The sequence below is a fragment of the Acinonyx jubatus genome, chromosome C1 (genome assembly GCF_027475565.1).
Source record: "Acinonyx jubatus isolate Ajub_Pintada_27869175 chromosome C1, VMU_Ajub_asm_v1.0, whole genome shotgun sequence".
In the NCBI taxonomy this organism is placed as follows: domain Eukaryota; kingdom Metazoa; phylum Chordata; class Mammalia; order Carnivora; family Felidae; genus Acinonyx; species Acinonyx jubatus.
In genome coordinates this window covers 21,008,465-21,035,256 of record NC_069381.1, presented here as the reverse complement: position 1 = coordinate 21,035,256, position 26,792 = coordinate 21,008,465, and the positions used below count along the sequence as shown (strand labels likewise).

Sequence of the window (26,792 nt, the reverse complement as noted above, 5' to 3'; positions counted from 1 at the left end):
ATTAAAAAAAATTTTTTTTAACGTTTTACTTTATTTTTTGAGAGACAGAGAGAGACAGAGTGCAAGCAAGGGAGGGGCATAGAGAGAGGGGGACACAAAATCCAAAGCAGGCTCCAGGCTCTAAGCTGTCAGCACAGAGCCCGATGCGGGGCTCCAACCCATGAATGCAAGATCATGACCTGAGCGGAAGTTGGACTCAACTCACTACGGCGCCCCAGTTCTCTATTAAAAAAAAAAAAAAAAGAAAAAGAAAAAGCATGGAGCAGAGCAGTGTGCAAAATATTCTACCCTTTTTGGGGAGTGGAAAAGCAAGAGTTTGATGCTTAACTGACTGAGCCACCCAGGCACACTGAGAATTTTTAAGTTTAATTTTTATAGTTTTATTTATTTTGAGAGAGAGAGAGAACAAGTAGGGGAGGGGCAGAGAGAGAAGGAGAGAGAATCCCAAGCAGGCTCCATGCTGTCAGCACAAAGCCCGAGGCAGGTACTCCAACTCCAAAACTGTGAGATCATGATCTAAGCCGAAATCAAGAGTCAGACACTTAACCTACTGAGCCACCCAGACGCCCCCATAATTTGTTTTTTTTTTAAGCTAAAAAAGTGTTGGAGAATCGATGAAACAAGTTTCCAGCTATCACATTTTAAAATCACGGCCTGATGACTTCACCATAGTTTCAAATTCTGAGAGCTCTTTCACAGACGCGAAAGGCTCTACGAACCTGGCTGTTCTCACTGGGCTGAGAACCAAGGCCAATTAACTGGCAAAAATGAATCAGACCAATCAGAGAGCAATATGCAAATGAGCAACTCTGACTGTATAAAGCTTCCTTGCTGTAGCATTGAACATTGCAGAATTTAGAGACTGCCACCTGCAGGCCAAAACTCTCAATAGACGGTTCATGGAAATAATCTAGGGGGATTCTTCTCTCAACTGAGTCCTCTGTGGGGCTCTGTATTGGAGACGTACATACATTTTTCCCTCTCCCCTGCAGCCCACTACTCCGCCACAACCCCAAACTGGTGATAGTAATTCCTAAAAGTAGACACTATGGCATCAGATTGTCTGGCTTTACCTTGGGTAAATCAGATACCTCTTCTATACCTCAGTTTTCTCATCTATTAAATGGTGATGATAACAACAGCTCCTCTGTACACACGTTGTGAAGATTGAATTAGACCATGTAAACTGCTTAGCACAATGGCTGGCACATAGTGAGCACAAATATTAACAGTTGTTGTTAGGCAGAGCTTCAGAAGCTTCTCCCATTCAATAACTGACAAATTGTACCTTGGCACACAAGAGTGCAGTGGAAAGACCTTTAGTACCTGGCTCTCCCACTTAGGGCTTGTGACCTTTGGCAAGTCTTTTAACCTCTTTGAACTTTACTCGACCTCACAGGTGGTTTTGGATATTACATGACATCATCTATATAAAGCACCAATCACAGTGCCTGGCATAGAGTGGACAGTTAAATGGAGTGACAATGGAATGATGATTAATACGGGAAAAGATACCAAGTATAGGCAAAGGTTGAACAGCTCAGGTTGCAAACAGGCAGGTCACAGGTGCTCACTAACCTACAGATATTTTGGTTTGGCCCTCAGTATTTTATAATTTTTAAATTACTTTCTAGCTTTGAACACTGAAATTCTACCTTTAAGGTCAGATTTTCAACTTCTTTTAAAATGTGAAGGTTTAACAATGTATTGTATAACACCTACAAGGAAGATGGCATATAACAGGGAAATTTAATTTCTTCCAAGGGAGCCAAGTAATGCTCCCTGAAGAGGTGATGTTAAAGCTGAGACATTAAAGTTAAGTAGAGGTTAGCCTGATAAAGACAGAGGGGCAATGCTCCAAGCAGAGGGACTGCCATGTCCAAAGGTCTTGAATCAAGGAGGCTACTGGCTCCAGGAAGCTTCAGGAAAGCTCAGTGACTAGAGCACAGTGAGCAAGGGGAAGGTGGGAAGAAAATAAAGCTCTAGTTGGCTCCCTAAGGATTTTGGACTTTACTGTGAGGACCAGTGTAGTTCAAGGCTGGACGCTGGGAGGTAGCCAATTGGTGTAACGAACTAAGGGGCTAGGCAGTCAGAATGGAGAAAGGTCAGGGGTCAATAATTAGCAGCAGAGGAAAGAGAGGAATGCTAGCGCAGTATAGGATCTATATCTAGAAACTCCGGGACAGGACAGCCTGTCTTGTCTGGCAAAGGGCAGACTTTATAGGAACCAAGTTGAGTTGGACACCAGGGTGAACATCTTACGTTCATTTTAATAGTGGGGAAATGGGAAGAATAAAGATTTGGCCAAGGACATATAACAAAGAAGTTACAGAGCTAGATTCACAACACCTATCTGTAATTTGTTGCTCCTCTTACCACACTAGTTTTCTCAAGGTGAATAAACACAGCACCAATACTGTGTTGCTAATAATATCCTATTTATTGAGAGCTTGCTAAGTGTTAGGCTCTATGTATATGTGCATTATTATCTCATTAGTTCACTCAGTTAACAAATTTAGTCCACCCAGGGCACCTGGGTGGCTCAGTCAGTTGAGTGTTCAACTTAGGCTCAGGTCATGATCTTACAGTTCATGGGTTTGAGCCCCATGTTGGGGCTTGCTGCTGTCAGCATGGAGCCCGCTTCGGATCCTCTGCCCCCCTCTCTCTCTGTCCCTCCCCTGCTCAGACCCTCTCTCTTCTCCCAAAAGTAAATAAACATTAAAAACAAAACAAAACAAAACAGGGTGACTGGGTGACTCAGTTGGTTAAGAGTCCAACTTTGGATCAGGTCATGATCTTGCAGTCTGTGAGGTCAAGCCCTGTGCTGGCCTCTGTGCTGACAGCTCAGAGCCTGGAACCTGCTTCCGATTGTGCCTCTCCTTCCCTCTCTACCCCTCCCCTCCTCTCACTCTGTCCTCTCTCTCTCAAAAATAAATAAATTAAAAAAAAATTTTTTTTAACCAAATATCGTCTATCCAAAATATTGTGTACCAAGGGACTGTTAGGCACTGGACACACAGGAATTAATGAGACAGACACCATCCCTATCCTATTGGAGTTCACAATCCAGAAAGGAAGTGAGTAGTTGAAGTAATTATAGAGAGTAATTGGCAGGTACTTTAGGGAGAGTGTAACAGTGAACCCAGCCTACTATGGGCGGCAGGTAAGGCTTTCTGGAAGAAGTGACAGTCAAGCTGAAAAAGCAGGAGTACAACATGAGGAGAGACTATTCCAGGAAAAGAAGAGGTACTATATGGAAAGCACTATCCTCACCGTAACTTGATGAGATAGGTGTTATGATTATCCCCTCTTCACAGATGAGAAAACTGATGTTCTCAGAGATTAAGTAACTGACCCACTAGGCAGTGCTAGAGCCCGGATTGTAAGCCTGGATCTATCTAGACCAAAGCTCATCCTCTTAGCTGCTAAGTTAGATATTTCTATTAGCTTGTCCTTTCCTTCGAATGGTCAGGTGAGGGGAATGGAATATTAATTGAGATGTCTGCAATGCAGGAAGTTGAAATCATGGCTTACAAACCATTTAAGCATGTCTGTGTCAGGGTCGGCTGTCAATTTTGGAATGACAGCTATCTAGTGACACAGCTCCTGTGCTAATGCCTGAATAGATGTTTAGCTCAACTAAATATGATTCAACAGCTAGGTACTGAGTGCCTACTTTGTGCCAGGAAAGGTCCCAGAGCATGTAGATAAAAGAGCTCGAGTTCAAACCTAGGTCCACCTGACTCTGAAATTTGGGCTCTAGACCACTGCACTGCACTATCTCTGCCAGGATAATCAGCTTATAAAAACCCAGGGGGATGTGGGATGATCTGCAAGGCCAAATACACATCCAGGAAGGGGAAATAAATGTCAGTGCTTTTTAAAACTTCCAGGGAAGTAGAGAAACTGGAAGAAACAACAAATAAACAAACAAAAAACAATGTGTCTAGTAATTAGACACTAGTTAATCCCTAAAACAGAGAACTTACCCAAAATATTTATAAATGATTCTTTTCTATCATTTAATTCAGCTTAAATTTGCCTCAGGACTTATCTTTAAATTTAATCAGTAACTAAAGTTCAGAATTTTTGGTATCCAGATACACTTCCTTTAATTCTTATTTTATATCAGTGTGAGAAAAAAAAATCTATTTCACAAAAATCAGTGTCAAGCAAAAAAAGTGATCCCATTCGGTATGGGTACAAGCTGTTTGCTTAGCAAACTGGGAGAAAAGAAATCCTCTGCAGGAGGTGGCCACCAGCCCTGAGCTATGCGGACATTCTGTCTGTGGGCAGGGAAGTGTGCAGCCTCGTTCCAGATGCTCAGATGTGACCAGAGGTGAAACCTGTATGGCTAAAGAAGTGGCCAGAATTGGTTCTGTGACACACGGATTGGAAAGATCACGGCTGTGTTCAAACAGACGATGTTTGCAGTTCCATCTGCTTATTTACCCTCCGTCTGAACAAAAAAAAAGGCAAGAAAAGAGACTAATATTTACCAAGTGCCACTTTGTATAGGGTATATTTTTGCCTCGACAATTCATCCAGTACTGTAGAAATGAGTTCAGAGAAAGAGGTAGAACTTCTCTCATAGCAACTATAAGAACTTACTTATTATAGTTTAGCCTGTTACTAAAACAGTAACAATAGCTTCCATTTGCTGAGTGCACACTGTGTGCCAGGCACTGTGATGTGCACCTTCTCCTACACTATTTCATTGAATGACAACCTTACGGTATAGGGACCATTACCCATTTTACAGAAAAACAGCAACAACAACAACAACAACAACAACAACAACAACAACAACAACAGATGTTCAGGAAATTAAGCAACTTCCCAAGGCCACATGTGAGCAAGTGGCATCTGTTCACATGTCCATCTCCCCACCACACCAGTCACTGTAAATTAAAAAAAATTTTTTTAAGCTTATTTATTTATTTTGAGAGAGAGAGAGCATGAGCAGGGGCAAAGAGAGAGGGAGACAAAATCCCAAGCAGACCCTGCACTGTCAAGCGCAGAGCCCGACATGGGGCTCGAACCCACAAATCATGAAATCGTGACCCCCAAGCCGAAACCAAGAGTCAGACATCCAACTGACTGAGCCACCCAGGCACCCCTGTAAATTTCTATGTCTTATTCATCTTTGTATTCCTTGTCTCTAACATTGGGCCTGGCACAGAGTAGGCAGAATCCAGTAAATATTTTTGAATAAATAAAAAACAAACAAAATTTCTCAAGATAAATGGTAGAGCCACCATCAGGATTTTAGGTCTTCTGTCTTCCAGTCTAGTGTGCTTTCTTTCCATAATTAAATATTGCCTACCTAAATCTGGATCCTGATTAATCATTCACATGCTTCTTTCACTCTGGAAATTCCTATTAGACACCTACCATATGAGTATGATAGAGTGATTCCACTTCTCAGTCTTTATCTTACAGAAATACTAGCACATGTGTTTGACAATGTATTACTAGGGTATCTGCTATTGGTATTTCAAAAAAAAAACTGAAAAATAAATATCCGTCAATAGAGATATGATGAAACGGTGCATCTATAGAATATCATACAACTTTAAAGAGAGTAAGGTAAGTTAGAGAAAGACAAATATCATATGATTTCACTCATATATGGAATTTAAAAAACAAAACAAACAAAGGGGGAGAAAAAGAGACAGAGACAAATCAAGAAACAGTTAATTATTGAAAACAAACTGATGGTTACCAGAGGGGTGGAGGGAGAGGTTAAAGAGGTGATGGAGATTAAGGAGTACACTTGTGATGAGTACTGGATGATGTACGGAAGTGTTGGATCACTATATTGTACACCTGAAACTGATCAGTGTGGAGCCCAACACAGGGCTTAAACTCATGACTCAGAGATCAAGACCTGAGCTGAGATCAAGAGTTGGACGCTTAACCTACTGCGCTACCCAGGTGCCCCTGCATCCCAAAGATTCTAATAGGGTGGGTTGGGAAGATTTGGATAATCATCAGGTTTAGCCAATGCTTTTTTTTTTTTTTTAAGTCTATTTATTTATTTTGAGAGAGAAAGAGAGCACGAGCAGGAAAGGGACAGAGAGGGAGAGAGAATTCCAAGCAGCCTCACGCCATCAGTGCAGAGCCCTATGGGGAGCTTGATCTCAGGAACCAAACCGTGAGATCATGTCCTGAGCTGAAATCAAGAGTCGGATGCTTAACCAACTGAGCCACTCAGGTGCCCCAGCCAATGCTATTTTTGAAACACTTTATCCACCTAATGTTACTTTTATATTCTCTTTATTGGATTATTCATTTTATTTTTTTGTTTCTTCAAGTGCCATTTATTTGCATTCCTTCAGTATTTGCATTTCAGGTGATTCATGTCCTTAAGGGGTTGGCAAGTGCCGCCCAAACTCTTTTTGTTTAGAGTAGGACTGACTGTAAGTTCTTATCACCTGCACTTCCTTGGGCCTCAAGGAATAAATCATTCCCATGCTCCCAACTGCTATCTTATCTGGCTAAATGATAGAGTCCTTGGAGTTATCTCCTAAAAATCTAGATATAGACAAGGAGTGTCCATCACACCCACCTGCTCCTACTTTGGCCACCAGTGTCCACTGTCCAAGAAGCCTCTTAGGATTCTTGGCCAGGGTTGGGACTTCACTAACCCTGATGACCTTGCCAGTTTGTGTCCACCTCAAAATAATGGAGCAATTCCTCAAAATTCACACTGTAACAAAATGGAATATACTTCAAAAATGGTGGAAGAGACCATTCTCCTCTACCTTTCCACATTCTGTCACCTGGGCCCCAGAGTAGCACTGCTGGAGACTTGGAATGAAATAGGAAAACAGGAGCTACTGGGTGGCTCAGTTGGTTAAGCATCTGACTTCGGCCCAGGTCACCATCTGACTCACTCTGTGAGTTCGAGTCCTGCATCTGGCTTGCTGCTGTCAGCACAGAGCCCACTTGAAATCCTCTGTCTCCCTTCCTCTCTGCCCCTTCTCCACTAGTGTTCACAAATGTGTTCTCTCTCTCTCTCTCAAAAATAAATAAACAGCAAAAAAAAAAAAAAAAAAAAAAAAAAAAGGAAATAGGAAAACAGTTTTAATTTGTAGTTCCTCTCTACAGAACTCAGATACAAGAGCCCACTTGAGGACCTCCTGGGCAGTGGACATCAAGCTGTCTTCCCCATGCAAGCTTTTCCCTTCCTGCCCATCATTATAAGCCAGCCGAAAAAACTTATGCAAACGGTGGGAGCACTACGGTGCAGCACTGAGTCTTGAAAAGCTATGTCTGAAGGCAGCCTAGGTTAAAATCCAGTTCTGGGGGCCCCTGGGTGGCTCAGTCGGTTGAGCGTCCGACTTCGGCTCAGGTCATGATCTCACGGTCTGTGAGTTTGAGCCCTGCGTCGGGCTCTGTGCCAACAGCTCAGAGCCTGGAGCCTATTTCAGATTCTGTGTCTCCCTCTCTCTCTGACCCTCCCCCATTCATGCTCTGTCTCTCTCTGTCTCAAAAAACTAAATAAATATTACAAAAAAAAAAAATCCAGTTCTGCCTCTCACGGCTGTGACTGTGGCGTGTTTCTCCATGAGCCTTGTTTTCTCACCAGTAAAATGAAGACAATGATATCTATCTCAAAAGATTGTTGTAAGAGTTTAAAACACGGCAGTTTTTGTTTTGAGCACAGTGCCTAGAACATAGTAAGTGCTTCATAAATGGTAATGATGACTATTACCTGTAGACCACCTACCTCTTCAGGCACATCTAATAAAGACTGAATTTCAGAAGTGGCCCCAATCTATAGCCAGTCTGGGGCCCACCACAGCATTTTGAGTCATTTCTTAAAAACAGGACACACCTTATACTGACAAATGAATATTGTTTACTTCAAAGTTGTCATCACCTCGGAGGCAGCACACTTATTCCAGAGATGTTTCCACTTTCCAAACCGTGATTGGGGTGCCCAATTCAGAAACATCTACAGGGTCTATGACACATCCTCACTGGTGGCAAATCTTCATCTTCTATAAAGATAAATTCAAGTTTTGAAATAATCAGAGGGCACCCGGGTGGCTCAGTTGGTTAAACATCTGACTTCATCTCAGGTCATGATCTTGCGGTCTGTGAGTTCGAGCCCCACATCGGGCTCTGTGTTGACAACGTGGAGCCTGGAACCTGCTTCAGATTCTGTGTCTCCCTCTCTCTCTGCCCCTCCCCTGCTCGCATTCTGTCTCTCTCTCTCTCAAAAGTAAATAAAGATTAAAAAAAATTTTAATGAAATAATTAGAAGTGAATAAATAGGGTACAGAAGAAAATGAAGTAGGACTGATTTTCTTATATGGATCTCACATAGATTATATCCTTTTAAAATAAATTAATATTTTAGAGATAACAGCAATAAAGTCCATTTAGATTAAAACAAAAAAGAAAACTACCCACAAGCCTAGGGGTTCTTTAATACAACCATTATCATTTTGGTGTGTTTTGTTTATCTTTCCTTAATACACAGTTTTAAAAATAGTAATAGTAATAATGTACATATATAATGTGTAATGTGCAAGTCTAACTTAAAAATATTATTTAAACATTATTTAATATTCTATAATAAGCATAAAATGGCTACAGAATCCTCATAAGAATAATTTTAAAAAATTTTTAATGTTTTTTTATTTTTGAGAGAGAGACAGTGCATGAGCATGGGAGGGGCAGAGAGAGGGGGCAACAGAATCTGAAGCAGGCTCCAGTTGCTAAGCTGTCAGCACAGAGTCCAATGGGGGGCTTCAACTCATGAACTGTGAGATCATGACCTGAGCTAAAGTGGGACACTCAACTGACTGAGCCACCCAGGTGCCCTCTTCATAATAATAATTTTAAAGGCTGCATAATATTTCATCAAATGGATATGCCAGAATTACTTAATTGCTTCTCTTTTGCTAAACATTTAGATTGTTTCAAGTTTTTGGTTTTTTAAAAAATTTTTTAACTTTTATTTATTACTGAGAGACAGAGAGAGACAGTGCATGAGCATGGGAGGGGCAGAGAGAGGGGGCAACAGAATCTGAAGCAGGCTCCAGGCTCTGAGCTGTCAGCACAGAGCCCGATGTGGGGCTTGAACTCACAAACTGTGAGATCATGACCTGAGCCGAGGTCAGTCGCTTTACAGACTGAGCTGCTCAGGTGCCCCTGGTTTTTTTTTTTTTTTTTGAAAGAGAGAGAGAGAGTGTGTGTGTGTGAGCAAGTAGGGGAGGGGCAGAGAGAAAGGGAGAGATGAGGATCCAAAGGGGGCTCCACACTGACAGCACAGAGGCCGACATGGGGCTTGAACCCAGGAGCTCTGAGATCATGACTTGGGCCAAAGTCTGATGCTTAATCGACAGTGCCACTCAGGCGCCCCTCAAGTCTTTTTTTTAAATTATTATAATATATATAGCTTACTCTGTGATTTTGCTTATTCTCTCAGCCTGGGTTATCAGAAGTGGGACTGTTGGATCAAAGGGTATGAGGATTGATGGTTCTTGATATTTACTTCCAAATTGCTTTCCAGTAGGTTTTTATTAATTTATAATGCCACTAGAAACACTTGAATATTACCCATTTCACTGCGTCTTAAAAAAGCACTTAGTATTGGGGCATCTGGGTGGCTCAGTCAGTTGAGCATCCAACTCTTGATTTTGACTAGGTCATGATACTAAGGTTGTAGGATGGAGCCCCGAGTAGGGCTCTGCACTGAGCATGGCATCTGCTTAAGATTCTCTCTCCCTCTCTCTCTGCCCCTCTCTCCTGCTTGTGCTTTCTCTCTCTAAGATAGAAAGGAAGGAAGGAAGGAAGGAAGGAAGGAAGGAAGGAAGGAAGGAAGGAAGGAAGGAAGGAAGGAAGGAAGAAAGGAAGGAAGAAAGAAAGGAAGAAAGAAAAGAACCCAGTATCACAATTTTAATAAATTAGGAGCTGGAAAAACATTTCACCCAAACCAATTTTGAGGTCAATTGCTTTGACTTCCCCCTTCGCCCCACAAAAAATCCAAAAAAATTATATGAACAATAGCAAAAATTTGTAAGTAACTGTGTAGTTTCTCCAAATGAGACCTTTGAAGGGAGCTGAGCCACTTATTTAGATGTTCATCTTCTGGTATACTTGTGGTTTTTTTTTTTTTTTTTTTTTTTAATTAGTCTCATCACTTCACAGTCACACCTCCAAGGAAAACATGGAAACAATTATAGTCAACTTGACAAAATAACAGTGTGATGACTCATATCCTGTTCCCCTCTAGAGTTCAGTGTTGGTTCTATACTGTCAGCCCCACTATGCTAAGAACTTGCCACTGTCTAAGGGCATTCTGGACTGTGGGTCCATCTCTCCTTTGAGAAGAGGGGAGACTATCTTTTAAACACCAGACACACCAGCTAACGAGAAGGGCACAGACAGGGTGGAAAATGCCAGTCACTCTCACTCCCCTACTGAAGAAATGATCTTTTCCTGTTCGGTTTTCTTTGAAAAGTATTATTATTTTTAGGTTTACATTTATCATTAAAAAAAGGCAAAACACTAAAAAGTACAGCATTATTTCTAACAGCAAGCAATAACTGTTAACATTTTGAAGTATTTCATACCATTTTCCCGATATATATGTTTTGTAAGTAATAGCATACCATACACATTGTTTTTAAATTTTACTTCACATAGAAATAATTACAGCTTATATCTATAAATGTTTACTATGGGACAGGTACAATCCAAGTATTCTTACATATAACTAATTTAAGCCATAAGGAAGGCAATATTAATATTCCCATTTACTGATAAGGAGACTGAGGCAGACAAGTAATTTGCCTAAAGTGACAAAGTTAATAAGTTAACTATCTGGAATATTTTTCCATATCATTAAACTCATTACTACAAATTTTTTTGAAGGGCTGCAAGATATCTCATTTATGAATAAAGTTTCATTTAATTATCCCATCTCCTTTTATGTGACATCTAGATTATTTCCACTGTTTGCTGCCATACACATCACCAAGATGACCAGCCTTAAACTACACCTTTGTGCACACCCGTAATTATTTCCTTAGGGTAAATGCCTCAAGGACAGTTGCATCGGATTTATATCTTCAAAAAGGTGTTCCTTTCTCTATGTTCTCCATGACATTGAATGTTGTAAATTTTACTTTTGTCTACAGCAATGTTTTAAAATTCATTTTACCAGTTCTGAGAAATAAGTTCAAGCATTAAAGCATGAATGATTTCTCTAGAGTAAAAAAAAAAAAAAAAAAAAAAAAAAGCCAGGGTCTCAAACCTCCCCCTTTCCATAATCTCCTCCTGCTTTTTACAGATGCTGAATCTCATGGCTTACACACTAACTCATCATAAAGGAATGAGGAGTGTTAACCTGGGACAGACCAGCTCACAGAAGCAAGATTCTTGTGGCGTACAACTCAGCATTCACTAATCCACTCACTCACTTATTCGATAAATATTTGGAAGGTTATTATATGAGTAGTACTAAGGGAGGCAGGGGTTATGGAGTTCACAGAAATAAAATAGAACATTGCTAAATAAAGCATGTAGCACATTACCTGGCACATAATAATTGGTCAATAAATAATATTTATGCCAGGCACTGCACTAAATGCTTGGTGAGTGGATTATTTCATTTAATCCCTACAATAGCCTCTAGAAACTGGGTTCTTTCATTATTCCCATTTTGCGGATAAGAAAACTAAGGCCTAGAGAGGTCTACCCAGCTTGAGCAACATACTTGTGGTGGAGTTCACATTTGAACTCAAGACTCCAGAGTCTTAACCATTATGCTATACTATAAAACACAATCCTTCCCTGTAAAAAGCATATTAATAAGACTGAAACTGAAAACAGCTATCAAGTATTAAGCACTTAAATGCCAAGCAGCACTCTGCTAGGTCTTTATACATATTGGTCATTTAATTCATATGACAATTCTGTGAAGAGGTATTATTATATGCCTACTTACAGATAAGAATACAGACATTCTGAGAATTTAAATAACTTGTCTAAGACACACACGGCTATTAAACGGTAGTATGAGAAGCCAAGGTCTATAAAGGATAACTATACAGAGAACACAATGAAAAGTGAAACAAATGATGCCACTTAGCTGCCATAAAATATCAGAAGTCAGGAAAAAAAGAGACTTTGTGCCCTTCTTGTGGTCTGGGAATGATTGCAGGACAGAAAGGGAAAATTCTGGTAACTGTCACCTGTGTCGAAAACCTTTATACAGGTTAGTTCATCGGATCCTCTATGCAATGAAGGTATCCTCAGTTTCACAGATGAGGAAATGGATTCTCTGGGAGGTGCTGCAGTATGTGCAAGGTCACATGGCTCGTAAATGGCACGGCTAGAATTGGAACCTATTTGTCTCTCAAGCCTGAGCTCTTAACCACTGTTACATGCTTTCCATTGTTTGATCCTTTTTGATTATGTAAAAGTCACACAGAGATGAGTGGGAAAGGCAGAGGAAAAGGTGTTAAGAAAGATAATACAGGGGCACCTGGATGGCTCAGTCGGTTGAGTGTCTGACGATTTCAGCTCAGGTCATGATCTCATGGTTCGTGGGTTCAAGCCCTGCATTGACCTCTGTGTTGACAGTGTGGAGCCTGCTTGGGGTTCTCTCTCTCTCTCTCTCTCTCTCTCTCTCTCTCTCTCTCTTTCTGCCCCTCTCCCACTTGTGCTCTCTCCCTCTCTCTCTCAAAATAAATAAATAAACTTATTTAAAAAAAAAAGAAAAGAAAGATAATACATACACAAGTGTGTTGAGGTGTATAAGGAAAAGGAAGCAGACCTGCTTGGCCATTCATTTGGGGAAGGAGACCTTTGTTCACATACCTTTTATGACTATACAAACTGTATAAATGTCTGTTTCTGCCATTATAATGGGAGCTATTAAAGACAGGAACTGTATCTTAGCCATTGCTGTAACCCAGCACTGAGCATAGTGCTTAGCTTGTAGTTCTAGCAGAGAGGTTGGAAAAATAGGGAGTAGTCACTTTGCATAGATCTCTGGATGACAATTAAGGTAGTCCACAATTGAAATATCCTAAACAAAATAACAGGTACTCAAACCCAACAGGGTTTTTAAAAGATAATATCATGATGCAATGGAGTGATGCCAGGAGTGCAAGGATGGCCCAATAGCAGAAAGTCTGTCAATATAATTCACCACCTGAATTGACCAAAGGGTAAAAATCACATGATTTTTTTCTTCCAAATGTTTACTAAATTCTAGTTAGTCAACATACAGTGTAATCTTGGTTTCGGGAGAATGTAGTGATTCATCAGTTACATGTAACACCCAGTGCTCATCATGACAAGTGCTCTCCGTAATACCCATCACCCGTTTAGCAACCCCCCCTCCATTAACCCTTAGTTTGTTCTCAATTATTAGACTCTCTTATGGTTTGCTTCCTTCTCACTCTTTTATTTTTTTCCTTCCCATATGCTCATCTGTTTTGTTTCTTAAATTCCACTTATGAGTGAAATCATATGGTATTTGTCTTTCTCTTGCTTATTCCACTTGACATAATTGCACTCTAGCTCCATCCGCATGATTGCAAATGGCAAGATGGCATTTTTTGATGGCTGAGTAATACTCCATATATATACCACATCTTCTTTACCCATTCATCAGTCGATGGACATTTGGGCTCTTTCCATAGTTTGGCTATTGTTGATAATGACATGATTTTCCATCATACCTGAAGCAATAGCATCAAGATCAGGACTAAGTCGTGGGTGTGCATTATTACCAGTAGTGTTAGCTAGAGTATTGGAGAGTCTGGCCAATTCCTTTAGACAAGAAAAACGTGAAAGAGGTATGTACTCTCTCTGCTTGCCACTCTTGCCAATGATATGATAGTCTATATGGAAAACACAACATAATCATCAGGCAAATTATCAGAACTATAAAAGTGTTATTGATCAAGTTTGTAAGAATAGAAATCATTTTACAAAACCCAATAGTCTTCTATAACAGGAATATTCACCTTAAAATGTAATAAAAAGATAACACAATCTACAATAGCAACTAAACTATAGTCTATAGCAAGGATCGACAAACTTTCTGTAAAGGGCTAGACAGTAAATAATTTCTGCTTTATGTGATCTCTGTTGTGGCCACTAAACTCTGGCATTGTAGTACAAAAGCGGTCATAGAAATATTTAAATAAATGTGGATATTCCAATAAAACTTTATTTACAAAACCAGACAGCAGGCTGACCTATACAAGTGCAGTTTGCTGACTTATGGTCTACAGAAATTAGCCTAAAAGCAATGCCTAAGAAGTTTATTAATTTTTTTTTTCCAACTTGGGGCAGCTGGGTGGCTCAGTTGGTTGAGCGTGCAACTTCAGCTCAGGTCATGATCTTATGGTTCATGAATTCGAGCCCTGCATCAGGCTCTGTGCTGTCAATGTGGCATGCACTTGGGATTCTCTCTCCTCCTCTCTCTTTGCCCCTCTCCTGCTCGCTCACTCTCTCTTTAAAATAAATAAATATCAAAAAAATTTTTTTCACCTCTATTTGGGGACATAAGAAAACCTGAATAAATGTCATAATTGGGATAACCTCAGCAGTATAAAGATTTTATTCATTTTTTAACAAACATTCAGAGTGACTACCAAAGGTCAGATATTGGGACATTCCTCATGAATCTTACATTCTAGAAGAGAAGCAGTAAATAAATAATCTGAAGTTGGTTAGTAATAGATGCTATGAAAAAAATTAAATAAGATAAACAGAGAGTGATGGGAATGAGTGTGCTGCTTAGGATGGTCAGGGAAGGCTTTTTTTTTTTTTTTTTTTTTGACATTTTAGCAGGATCTGAAAGAAGTGGAGTGTTCCATGCAAAGAGGTCAGTTCTCCCCCCAGATTGATCCATATATACTCAATGAAGTTCCAATAAAAATTCTAGCAATAATGGTGAGAAACTGAAACTTATTCTACAATGAGTATGGAAGCTAAGTCGATTTTGAGAGGGAAATAAAAATAGGTTACCTGCCCTACTGGTAGAACTGGCTCCACCACAAAGCCTCAGTAATAAAAACATCGTGTTGCTGGTACTGAAAGGAAGGAACAGACCAACGGAATAGAATGCAGAGTTTAGAAAGAATGCACATACATGGGAACTTAGTATGTGATAAATGTGGTACCACAACGCATTCGAAAGATTGCTCACTGTATGGAGAAAAAAAATTCTGGACTTTTACATGAAACTATGTTAAATGTGGACTCGAGATGAAAGACCTAAATGTAAGAAATGAAAACTATAAAACTAATAAAGGAAAAACTGTTACCTCTGGGTAAATAAAGGCTTCCTAAAGAAGATTCCAAATCCTAAGGTCAAAATTTAGGACATCTGCTGAATTAACAACATCACATCACAGAAAAGCTTAACAGGAAGGTGACTGACAGACCAGGAGAAGGATCTGCAATGTTTAAAACAAACAAGGAATGCCTAGAATATACCCGTTAACTCCTACCAACTAACAGGATAGGAAACCGAATACAAAAATATGCAAAGGGTATAGATACTTTAGTTTCACAAACTAAGAAGTCTGTATAATTTCATATACAAAAAGGTGTATTAAAAAAAAGGCTTAAAAAAAGCTCAGATTATGACCAGAGAAAGGCAAATCAAGACAACCAAAAGCTGCCACTTGACATCCTTCAAACTAGCACAAAGTACAAAGAGGATGCGGATATGAGTTCTTGTGCACTGGTGATAGCAATGTCAAATAGCACAGCCATTCTGAAAAGATATCTGGAATATTTGGAAAACTTGAGCATGCTCATAGGTATATGGTTCAGAGGAATATTCCACATCAATTTACAAATTTGCTTATTTTAGCACTTTATATGGTAATAAGAGAGTGAATGACAATCTAGATTCCCATCCTCAAGGGACTGAAGGAGTAAAATACAGTGCATGCACAGTTATGTGCCTGGATTCTGGAGCTACGCTGAGTTGAAATTCAGGTTCCACCATTTATTAATTCCGACTTTGAACAAAGGAAGAAGAAAATTTGAGTAAATTCCCTGTATCTCACTCTCATCTATAAAATGGGAGTTACAAGGTCTACCTCAGAGGGTTATTGTGAGAAACACGTGAGTTAAAACATTTAAAGCACCTGCCAGGGGCACCTGGGTGGCTCAGTTGGTTCAGTGTCTCACTCTTGATTTCAGCTCAGGTCATAATATCAGTTCATGGGACTGAGCCCTGTATCGAGCCCCACATTGGGAGTGCAGAGCCTGCTTAAGATTCTCTTTCCCTTGGGGCACCTGGGTGGCTTAGTCAGTTAAGCCTCCAATTTCGGCTCAGGTCATGATCTCACTGTCTGTGAGTTCGAGCCAGTCAGGCTCTGTGCTGTCAGCTAAGAGCCTGGAGCCTGCTTCAGATTCTCTGCCTCCCTCTCTCTCTGCCCCTCCCCTGCTCATGCTCTGTCTCTGTCTCTGTCTCTCTCTCAAAAATAAATAAGGATTAGAAAAGAAAAAAGATCCTCTCTCCCTCTCTTTCTGCCCCTGTCCTGCACATGCATTCTCTCTCCCTGTCTCTCTCAAAATAAATAAACTTAAAAAAAAAAAAAGAATATGCAAGCTGGAAGTTATGAGGTAGGTTTATATATAGCAACAAGAGCATATCACAAAAGCAATATTAATTTTTAAAAATAAAAAAATGTTTATAGCACAGTATCGTTTGTGTGAATTGAATATGGTCACATAACTCTACATATTGCAAGACAAGCATCACAGACATACATCAAAAATATCAGAATGGGTGCCTATAGGATAGAGGGAAGGAAAATAGAGTTTAGGAATAAAGGGGAAGAGTACAAAACAAGAAAAGGGACTTGCCTGAATCATTATGCTAATATGCTGTGAAGAAAGGAACAGGATTTACCCACTTTTGCAATCTGTAACTGAGGGGGTGGGGGAAACTATCTTGAAAACATTCAGGGGAAAGCCAAGAACAGGATTCCAGAGCCAGAGAAATAACTAGCTACCCAACTTGGAAGCTGCCCCATCTTAGAACTTATCATTTCATGAGATAATGCCATCCTTACTGTTTAAGGTAGCTTTGGATAGGTTTTCTGTTACTTGTAGTCTAAAGCATCCTAACAGAATATTCATATGATATTTCAAGTAACTGAGATCCAAAGAGAATTATGATTTGTCCCATGTATCTCAACTGTGGTGTGATCTAAGTGAAGGTTCCAGAAAAAAATGAACATTTTGAATAACCTACAATTTTTAGCAAGTCAAACTCTCTCCAGTGTATTAAAAAAAAAACTCTACAAGTATTAAAATGAGCAACACATTTATCCCACTAAGAACTGTGACTTAAAAAAAGAAAAAATTAAATACAAATGATAAATGGGGAAAATTTTTATAAAAGCTCTTTATAAATGACTAGATAAGATGAACAATCAATGAAAAGGCAAGTCATGTAAGAAAAAAATGTCCAGTAAACATAAAAAATTTTAATCTCACTGATGACTATTTTAAAAAGAAAACTAAAACTAGTTACCATTTATCATCAAATGGGGAAAACAAGTTTTCACAGTCACACCCAGTTTTGGCAACATTTTTGGGAACCTCATCTACCGCTGGTGGGAGTGAAAACTGGGACATTTCTGGAAGGCATTTGGCAATGCATGGCAGAAGTCTTAAAATAGTGCATACTCTTTGACTCAACAGTTCCCTAGGATTTATCCTTAAGAATAGTCAGAGATGTCAATGATGATGTCAACAATGAAAAACACTAGCATTACAGGATTATTTATAAAAGCCAAAAATTGGGATCAAACTAAAAATCCCAAAGTATGGGAATCAATTAAGTTATGGAAAATCCGTAAGGGATACAGATAGCAATTATAAATATCAATATTTACACACCAACTAATTAATAGCTGTATAGCCCAGAGAAAGCTGACTAATCTCTACCTCGGTTTCCCTGTTTAAATGAAGTTTTTTGTTTTTTACAGAAGGACACTATAGTCTAATGTCCAGGAAAGATGGTAATGATAAACAGAAAAAGGAGGGTATAAACCAGTATATATGTATTTTTTAATGTTTATTTTTGAGAGAGTGCACATAGAGAGTGCACATGAAGGGCATAGAGAGAGGGAGACAGAGGATCTGAAGTGGGCTCTGTGATGACAGCAATAAGCCCGATGAGGGAACTGAACTCATGAACTGTGAGTTCATGACCTGAGCTGAAGTCGGACGTTTAATTGACTGAGCCACCCAGGTGCCCCAGAGTAATTTTATAAAATAAATATACCTTGGGGTGCCAGGGTGGTTCAGTCAGTTAAGCATCCAACTCTTGATTTTGGTTCAGGTTATGAGATCAAGCCCTATTTCAGGCTCCGTGCTGAGCCTGGACCTTGCTTGGGATTCTCTCTCTCCCTCCCTGTCTGCCCCTCCCCCACTCATGCTTTTTTTTCCTCTCTCTCAAAATAAACATTAAAAAATATATCTCATATATATAAATTTATAAAAGACTAGAAGGATATATACCAGAATAGAAATAGGTTATCTCTTTGAATAATAGGATTATAGGTTATTTTCTTATTTTTGTTTGTATTTAAAATTTTTTCAATAAATGTGCCACTTTGGTTAAAGGTAAAAACTACCACCTCTATCAAAAAAATTTAACATTTTTTTTAAGTTTATTTGTTTGTTTACCTATTTATTTTGAGAGACAGAGAGAGACAGAACATGAGCAGGGGAGGGGCAGAGAGAGAAGGAGACACAGAATTCAAAGCAGGCTCCAGGCTCTGAGCTGTCAGCACAAAGCCTCACACAGGGCTCAAACTAATAAACTGTGAGATCATGACCTGAGCCAAAGTTGGGACACTTAACTGACTGAGCCACCCAGGTGCCCCTGTTTATTTATTTAGAGAGAGACAGAAATAGTGTGGGCAGGGGAGGGGCAGAGAGAGAGGGAGAAGAGAGAAAACCCCAAGCAGGCTCTGCACCACCAGCACAGAGCCTGATGCAAGGCCTGAACTCACAAAACCGTGAGATCATGACCTGAGCTGGAACCGAGAGTCAGACGCTTAGCCAACTGGCACCCCCAGGCACCCCTCACCTCTATCAAACTTAAAACTAAAAACTGCCAGGCGCCTGAGAGGCTCAGTTGGTTAACTGGCGGACTCTTGATTTCAGTTTAGGTCATGATCTCACAATTCACAAGATCAAGTCCCACATTGGGTTCCACGCTGATGGTATATGGAGCTTCTTCTGATTCTCTCTCTCCCTCTCCTTGTCCTTCCTCCTCTCACACTTGTTCTCTCTCAAAATAAATAAACTTAAAAAAGAACATTAAAAAAATAAAAATAAAAAAATAATAAAACTAAAAACTGCCTTTTTTTTGTTATTGCTGTTCCAACTGGTAGTTAATCTACCCCAAATCAGCAGGGTAACAAAGAATCAAAATCACAGATGTTTTTCTTCATAGGCTTTATTACCAACTAATACAAGCTCACAGCCTCTACTTTACAAATCTGATACACAAATAGCAAAAAGAAATTCAAAAGATTTTTCTTTCTAAAAGCTAATTTATTCTGGTTTTCCATCTTTATACAGAGGAATTGGATCGATTCTTCAGGTTATCCTGAGCCTTTAATCTGGAAAGCCTGTCACAAGTTTGCCACATGAGGAAAACTGTTGAAAGAACCAACTAAGTTCTCACTGTCCTCCTTTCTGAGGGAAGAATGCCTGGCTGGCAGTAGTGAAAAGGGGAATTTACTACATTTTCTTTTTTGTAACAGGTGAGGGCAGGCCCCAGTAGCAGACAGACTGTCTTAGTCACATGAGCCTTTTGGGGTCTATTTTCTCTAGGTGAACCAGAGGTTTCAGCTGCTCAGCAAAGTTCCTCATGTCATCAGAGACCATGTCCTGCCCAGCTGGTGCAACAACACTTAGTTCCACGAGATAAGAAAGTGACAAGGCCTCAGTGCTGTCTGTGTTTCCTGGCACCAGGATGCGGAAGATCTTGTACACCATAATCTTCATGATACCCTTACGAAATAAGTGACCCTTGGCGACAAACTCATGGTCCATGCGGAAGCCCATTTCCATTAAGAAGTCAGTGAGGTTCTCAGATGTTGCAATGTCCACACAATTTCGCACCAGGGCATGGCGGTTCTTGTCTCCCATTTCTGGCTGTCCCAGGTAGCGCAGATGCCAGGGTGCCCCTCCCCTATCCATAGAACGCCGGGCCCTTAGAACAAACGGACTGGCCTGCTGGCCCTTAAGGAGGAATACCATCTCATGGTCAAGGAAAGTCTCAGGTTCCATGTTGTCGCACAAACCACGAAGGCGGTGGATGAGGCTTTCCAAACTGTGATCTAAAACGCTTCCTGAAGAAGGAAAGAGCATTGTTGAGTCCCATCTTTAATTTAGGGTACTGGGATTAGTAAAAGATTGAAAAAACTTCAATGAAAAACCAAAACAGTTTACTGCAGTGTTCTGCAAAGTACTGGTCCAATATATGAGATTTTTGAGGGATTATACTGCCAAAGTATTGGACAACATTATGATAAAGTTAATTCCCTTTCAGTGTTTTGCATTGTCTTATCTGGTACTAGAAAGTCCTTAGGCCTTCTCTAAATGCTAATCTCCAGCAGGCTTTGGGCTCAGAGTCTTTAACAGCAAGAGCATCTATCTAGAATAATAACAACACTCTTTTGTTGCCATTTATTTAAAAAAATTATCTTCTATTTCCAGCAAACACAAGTTTTCCATCTATAGATTATAACACTTCTTTTTTACATACTATATTGAAGTAAGACAACCAAATGCTCCATAGAAATACACTAATCTTTGTTCTCTTATTCATCCTCCTAGCAGCATTTTGGTAAGATTATTAGATTATACCCACTTTAAAATCTATCTTCTCTTGGCCTCTGGGACACATCTCTTAGTTCTTCACCTAATTCACTGACCATTCCTTTTAAGTCTACTTTGCTGGGTCTTTCTCATCTTTCCTAATTACTAGAGGATCCTAGGACTCAATCCTGGTCCTCTTTATCAACAATCTCTTCCTCCCTAGGTGACCTAATTTAATGCTATGGCTTTAAATATCATCTATGGCCTGAGGACTCCCATATTTATATCTCATGAACCACAGACTCATATATCCAACTGTCTACTCACCTTCTCCACTTTGATACCTAACAGACATCTTCACCTTCATATGTTCAGTATCCAGCTGTGGGATTTCCTCCAGAATCCTATTCCTTCTGCAGTCTTCTCCATCATAATCAATGGAAACTCTCTGCCTCCAGTTGCCCAGGCTCCAAACCACAGAATCATCTGGAGTCCTTACTTTCCCCCACACCTACATCCAATCCATATGTTTAAAATACATGCAGAATCCAACCACTTCTCACTCCCTCATTCATTTCCATCTGGTCCAAGTTTCCTTCATATCTTGCCTGTTTTTTCCAATAGCTACTTCTACCCTTGCTTGCTTCTTCTCCACACAACAGCTAAATGTTCTTTTTAGAATAGAAGGCAGATAATGACACTCTTCTGCTCAGAACCCTCCAATGGCTTCCTGTGTCATTCAAATAAATCCCAAAGTCTTTACTATCATCTACAAGGCCCTATACATTGTGGTCTCTACCAGTCCAGCATTATTTCTTTCACTATCCCCCTACATCACTCTCTCCAGCCACAGTGATCTTCCTGCTACTCCCTGAAAATGCCAAGTATTTGATAAAGTATTGCTCTTCAGAGCCCCTTCCCTTATTCCCTACATGTAGAACTTTTTTCTCACCAGTATTTGCATGCCTCATCCCATCACTTTCTTTCAGTCTTTGCTCAAGTATCACTTTATCAGAGACATCTTTTCTAATCACCCTAAATGAAGACTGCAGGTCTCCCTCCAATCACTTTCCACCTCCCTGCTTTAGTTTCTTTTAGCATTATTACTTCGATTCTTTTGTCATCTTTCAATATATCAATTGTGTATTGATAGTTTTTTTTAATTTTTAAATTTTTTTTTTTTTTTACATTTTTTATTTTTGAGAGACAGAAAGAAACAGAGCATGAGCAGGGGAGGGGCAGGGAGAGAGGGAGACACAGAATCAGAAGCAGGCTCCAGGCTCCCAGCTGTCAGCACAGAGCCCGTCGCAGGGCTCGAACCCATGAACCATGAGATCTTGACCTGAGCCGAAATTGGACACGTAACTGACTGAGCCACCCAGACTCCCCTGTGCATTGATACTTTATTCATCTTTCTTCCTCCACTGCTAGGAACATATTCAAATGTTTATTGAATAAATCTGTTAAAGTAAGAGTATATACTGTTACCGTGGTAAACACTGATAATGGGACTCAAAGGAATGAATTTTTGGCAATGGACAGTGTTGTAAGAAAAGCAATAACAGATTAAATACAGGATGGAAGATCATGGGAGCAGGGAACAGGTCCTACATTCAATACATTGTACCCTATATTCGGGACAGTATCAGACGTGTTTGTTCATTCCTCAAACATTAGAGCTTTTTAAGTGTTTAAGTTCATTCAACCTATACTTCTTCTTTTTTTTTTTTTTAATAATGTTTATTTATTTTTGAGAGAGAGAGAGTGGGGGAGAGGAAGAGAGGGAGGGAGAGAGGATCCGAAGTAGGCCACAAGCTGACAGCAGTGGGCCCGATGTGGGGCTCGAACTCATGAACTGGAGATCATGACCTGAGGAGAAGTCAGACCCTCAAATGACTGAGCCACCCAGGTGCCCCCTCAACCTATACTTGAATTCCAGGCACTATGCTAAGAAGTAGAGGTCTATGTCCTCATGGAGATTAGAATTTAGTGGGGGAAACCAAAAATAAATAAGTATGTGAAGAGAAATACAAGGAAATAAAAGGGGGGTGGGATAGAGAGCAATTGGTGGGGGTGGAGAAAAGACCTGAGGGGTGGGAGTCAGAGAAGGTCTCCCTAAGGGGCTATAACAGAGCTGAGACCTGAGGATGAAAATGAGATGGTTATTTGAAGAGCTGGAGAAAACTACTGAGGCAGAGAGATCATTAAGCTCTATGGCAGAGAGGCAGGAAAGGAGCTGGGGAATTCAAGAAAATGAAAAGGTATCAGTGTGCCTGAAGTGCAGTGAGTGAGAAGGAAGATGAAAGGGGGATGCAGTGAAAGGGGGATGTGGCCTGGGCCACAGTGTGTAGGCCTTACACACAGTCTCTGGTGAGGGTGGTATTTTACCCTAAGGTCACCAGGGCAGCTATGAGCTCCACACTTTATTTTCAACAAAACAGGGAAAGACCTGACCAATTTATACTATAAAAGAATCATTCCAGGAAAACTGGTATGGACTCTTCAACAAGACACGGTCATGAAGAAAAAAAGTGTGAATGAGGGGAGACTGATCCAAATTAAAAGAGACTTAAGAGACACAATTATCAAATCTAATGCATAAAACTTGATTGCATCCTGGTTCCAAAACACATTTTGGGGACAACTGGGGGGAAACTTTTGAATATGGACTAGATGTTAGATGATATTGAAATATATTATTAATTTTCTTAAGATAATAATAATGGCATTAGGGCTATGAAGAAAATTATCCTTTGGGGCATCTGGGGTGGCTCAGTTGGTTAAGCGTCCGACTTTGGCTCAGGTTATGATCTCACGGTTTGTGAGTTTGAGCCCTGCATCTGGCTCTCCGCTGTCAGTGTGGAATCTGCTTTGGACCCTGTCTCCCTCTCTCTGCTCCTCTCCCACTTGCATGTGTACTCCCTCTCTCAAAAATAAATACACATTTTTTTTTAAAGAAAAATATCCTTGTTTTTTAGAGATGCAGACTGAAGAGTTTAGGGGTAAAATGTTATAACGTCAGAGATTTTCTTTAAGAATAGCAAAAAAGGGGTGCCTAGCTGGCATATTCAGTAAAGCATGCGACTCTTGATCTCAGTGTTAAATTTGAGCCCCATGTTGGGTGTAGAGATTAAAAATAAAATCTTAAAAAAGGATAAAAAAGGAAAAAAAATAGCAAAGAAAAAAAAGGCAAATATGGCAAAATGTGGCAGTGTGCAGAGTCTGCTTGAGATTCTCTCTCTCTCTTCTCTCTCTCTCTCCCTCGCTCTATGCCCCTCCCCCACTCTCTCTCAAAAATAAATAAACATTTTTTTAATCCAAAAAAAAAAAGACCCAGGCTGAGATCAAGAATCAGATGTTTAACTGAATAAGCCACCCACGTGCCCCAATAAGACAATTTTTTAAAAAGATGGACTATCTGTTACTTGGAAAGAGACAGATAATCAAAAGTGGAAGCAATGTAGTGAGTAAAAGGTTATGAAAGTAGGTCAGAAGAGCGATGATAAGCCAGGATGTGGTCCTACAGGTACAGAAAATACATATTTACAATATATTTTGGGGGGCGTCTGGGTGGCTCAGTCAGTTAAATGTCTGACTCTTGATCTTGGCTCAGGTCATGATCTCACAGTTTGTGGGTTGAAGCCCTGCATTGGGCTCTGAACTGACAGTGCGGAGTCTGCTTGGGACTCTCTCTCCCTCTGTCTCTGCCCCTCCCCTGCTTGTGCTCTCTTTCTCTCTCTCAAAACAAATAAATAAACATTAAAAAAATTTAAATATACTTTGGAAGTAAAATGAGTAAGACTTAGAGATGGGTTAGCTATGGGAGTAAAGTGAAAACCAGAGACTGACTCCTAAATGTTTCGTTCTTGTAACTGGTGAATGACAGTGGCACTGACTGAGTTGGGAAGGACTGAATGAGAGGTAGCCTGAGGAATGAGAATAACCTTATGTTGTTCATACTAAGTTATTACAAGAATAATCTGAATTAAAGACTAAACTCTTCCACTAAACATTATATGACCTCCTGAAAATCACTACCCTCTCTGGAGTTTTCTCATCTGGGAAAACTACTTTACCTATTTCCTGATCTATAAGACGGAGCTAATAATAGTATCAGGGAATCACCATATGATCCAATAATCCCACTTCTGTGCACATATTGAGAATTCAAAGCAGGATCTTGAAGAGAGATTTGCACACCCATGTTTGCTGTAGCATTATTCGCGATAACCAAGAGGTGAAAGCAACCCAAATGACAGATGCATGGGTAAAGAAAACGTATTTACACACAATAAAATGTTATTCGGCCTTAAAAAGGGGAATCCTGTCACACGCTACAATAGGGATAAACCTTAAGGACATTAATGCCAAGTGAAATAAGCCAGTCAAAAAGACACTGTATGATTCCACTCATATGATGTATCTAAAGTAGTCAAAATCAGAAACAAAGTAGAAAGGTGGTTACCAAGGGCTGAGGGGAGGGGAAAGGAGCAATTAGTGTTTAATTGGTACGGAGTTTAAGTTCTGCAAGATAAAACAATTCTAGAGATCAGCTATACAACAATGCGAATACACTTAACACTACTGAACTGTACACTTAATTTAATGTTAGGTGTTTGTGACCATAATTAACATTTAAACTTTATTTTTTTTTAAATAATTTTTTTTTTACGTTTATTTATTTTTGAGACAGAGAGAGACAAAGCATGAATGGGGGAGGGGCAGAGAGAGAGGGAGACACAGAATCGGAAGCAGCCTCCAGGCTCCGAGCCGTCAGCCCAGAGCCCGACGCGGGGCTCAAACTCACGGACCGCGAGATCGTGACCTGAGCTGAAGTCGGACGCTTAACCGACTGAGCCACCCGGGAGCCCCAACATTTAAACTTTAAAAAGTTGTTGTCTACTGGGTGCCAGAAATTATGCAGGCTGCCTTTAACAGCCTCTCACCTCCACAGATGCTGAACAGAAAGAGGAAAACAGGCCATCCAAGTTGCCTTGTTCACTTACCTTGCAGCAGGTACTCCATCATATTAATGGTGCCTCCAGTGACAGGCATCATGGTGACTGGAGGTGCCTCCATGGTCTCCGATTAAGTTGAAAACAACAGAACTGATTTCGGAGGCCCCAGTCAAGTAAAGCACAAGAAACACCTGAAGAAGAGTTACATTGTTAATACATCAGAAGGATGGAGAGACAACAGATCTGCTCCAGTCATTGGCCTTGACATCAAAAGATTCATTTACCCATTCAAACTTTTTGAGTAGCTGGTATAGGCCCGTTTCAGGAACTGATGATACAGAAATATACACAGGAGACTTGGTCATGGAGTTACAGCATAATCTTCTAGTCTCAAAGTCTGAAATCTCTAAAAGTTTTCTGTGCAATCTTGAAGAAGTCATCAATCCTTTCACCCTGGAACTCAATGTCTTACCTATAAAATGGGGCCAACTGTATTTCACCTCCAAGACTTTGTGACTCGGGCATGCGATAACATTCAGACCCGAAAAGTGACTTGAGAGACTTTGTCTACTCTTTAATTTACAGATGAAAATATTGTGTCTTTGGAGAGGGGCCCAAGGACACAGGAAGTCGGTGGCAGAGCTTGGATCAGACTAAAATCTAGGCGTTCCGCCTCCCTGAAAACGCCTTTCAAAGCCAGCGAGGCGGAAAGTGTTTTTAAGAGGATGGTTTAGGTCCCTTAAGTCAGCATCAAAGACACGTGCCCACTTACACTAGAAACACACCTCCGAGCGCGCTGTAGTCTCTACTCGCAAAATGGGTAATATATTCACCCCAGCACGTCGGAGCTTTTAAACGACAATTAGCCCCCAGCCCTAAAGTTAAAGCCCTCTGGGTGTTGCAACACCTCTTCTTCGTCTTTCCATTTCCGGCAAGAGGCGGTCGTCACGTAAATCTCCACACCGACGTAAGGGTGCCGAGAAGGGT

The 26,792-nt window shown here is 40.3% G+C and overlaps 1 protein-coding gene across 8 annotated transcripts in view; it reads right to left on the bottom strand.

Moving 5' to 3' along the window:
- The window catches only part of LOC106977531 (mediator of RNA polymerase II transcription subunit 18), a 131,424-nt gene extending 104,667 nt beyond the window's left edge, over nucleotides 1-26,757 (bottom strand). For 3 of the 8 annotated variants that reach the window (XM_027059893.2, XM_027059897.2, XM_027059898.2), the window contains exons 1-2: nucleotides 26,578-26,755; nucleotides 25,854-25,996 (exon numbers count right to left, since the gene is read on the bottom strand). In XM_027059893.2, the coding sequence (XP_026915694.1) occupies nucleotides 25,854-25,926 (73 nt within the window). In that variant the 5' untranslated portion in view covers nucleotides 25,927-25,996; nucleotides 26,578-26,755. The other 5 variants (XM_053209958.1, XM_053209953.1, XM_027059894.2 and 2 more) reach the window with 5 other exon arrangements.
- Between the last annotated feature and the right edge of the window lie 35 nt (nucleotides 26,758-26,792).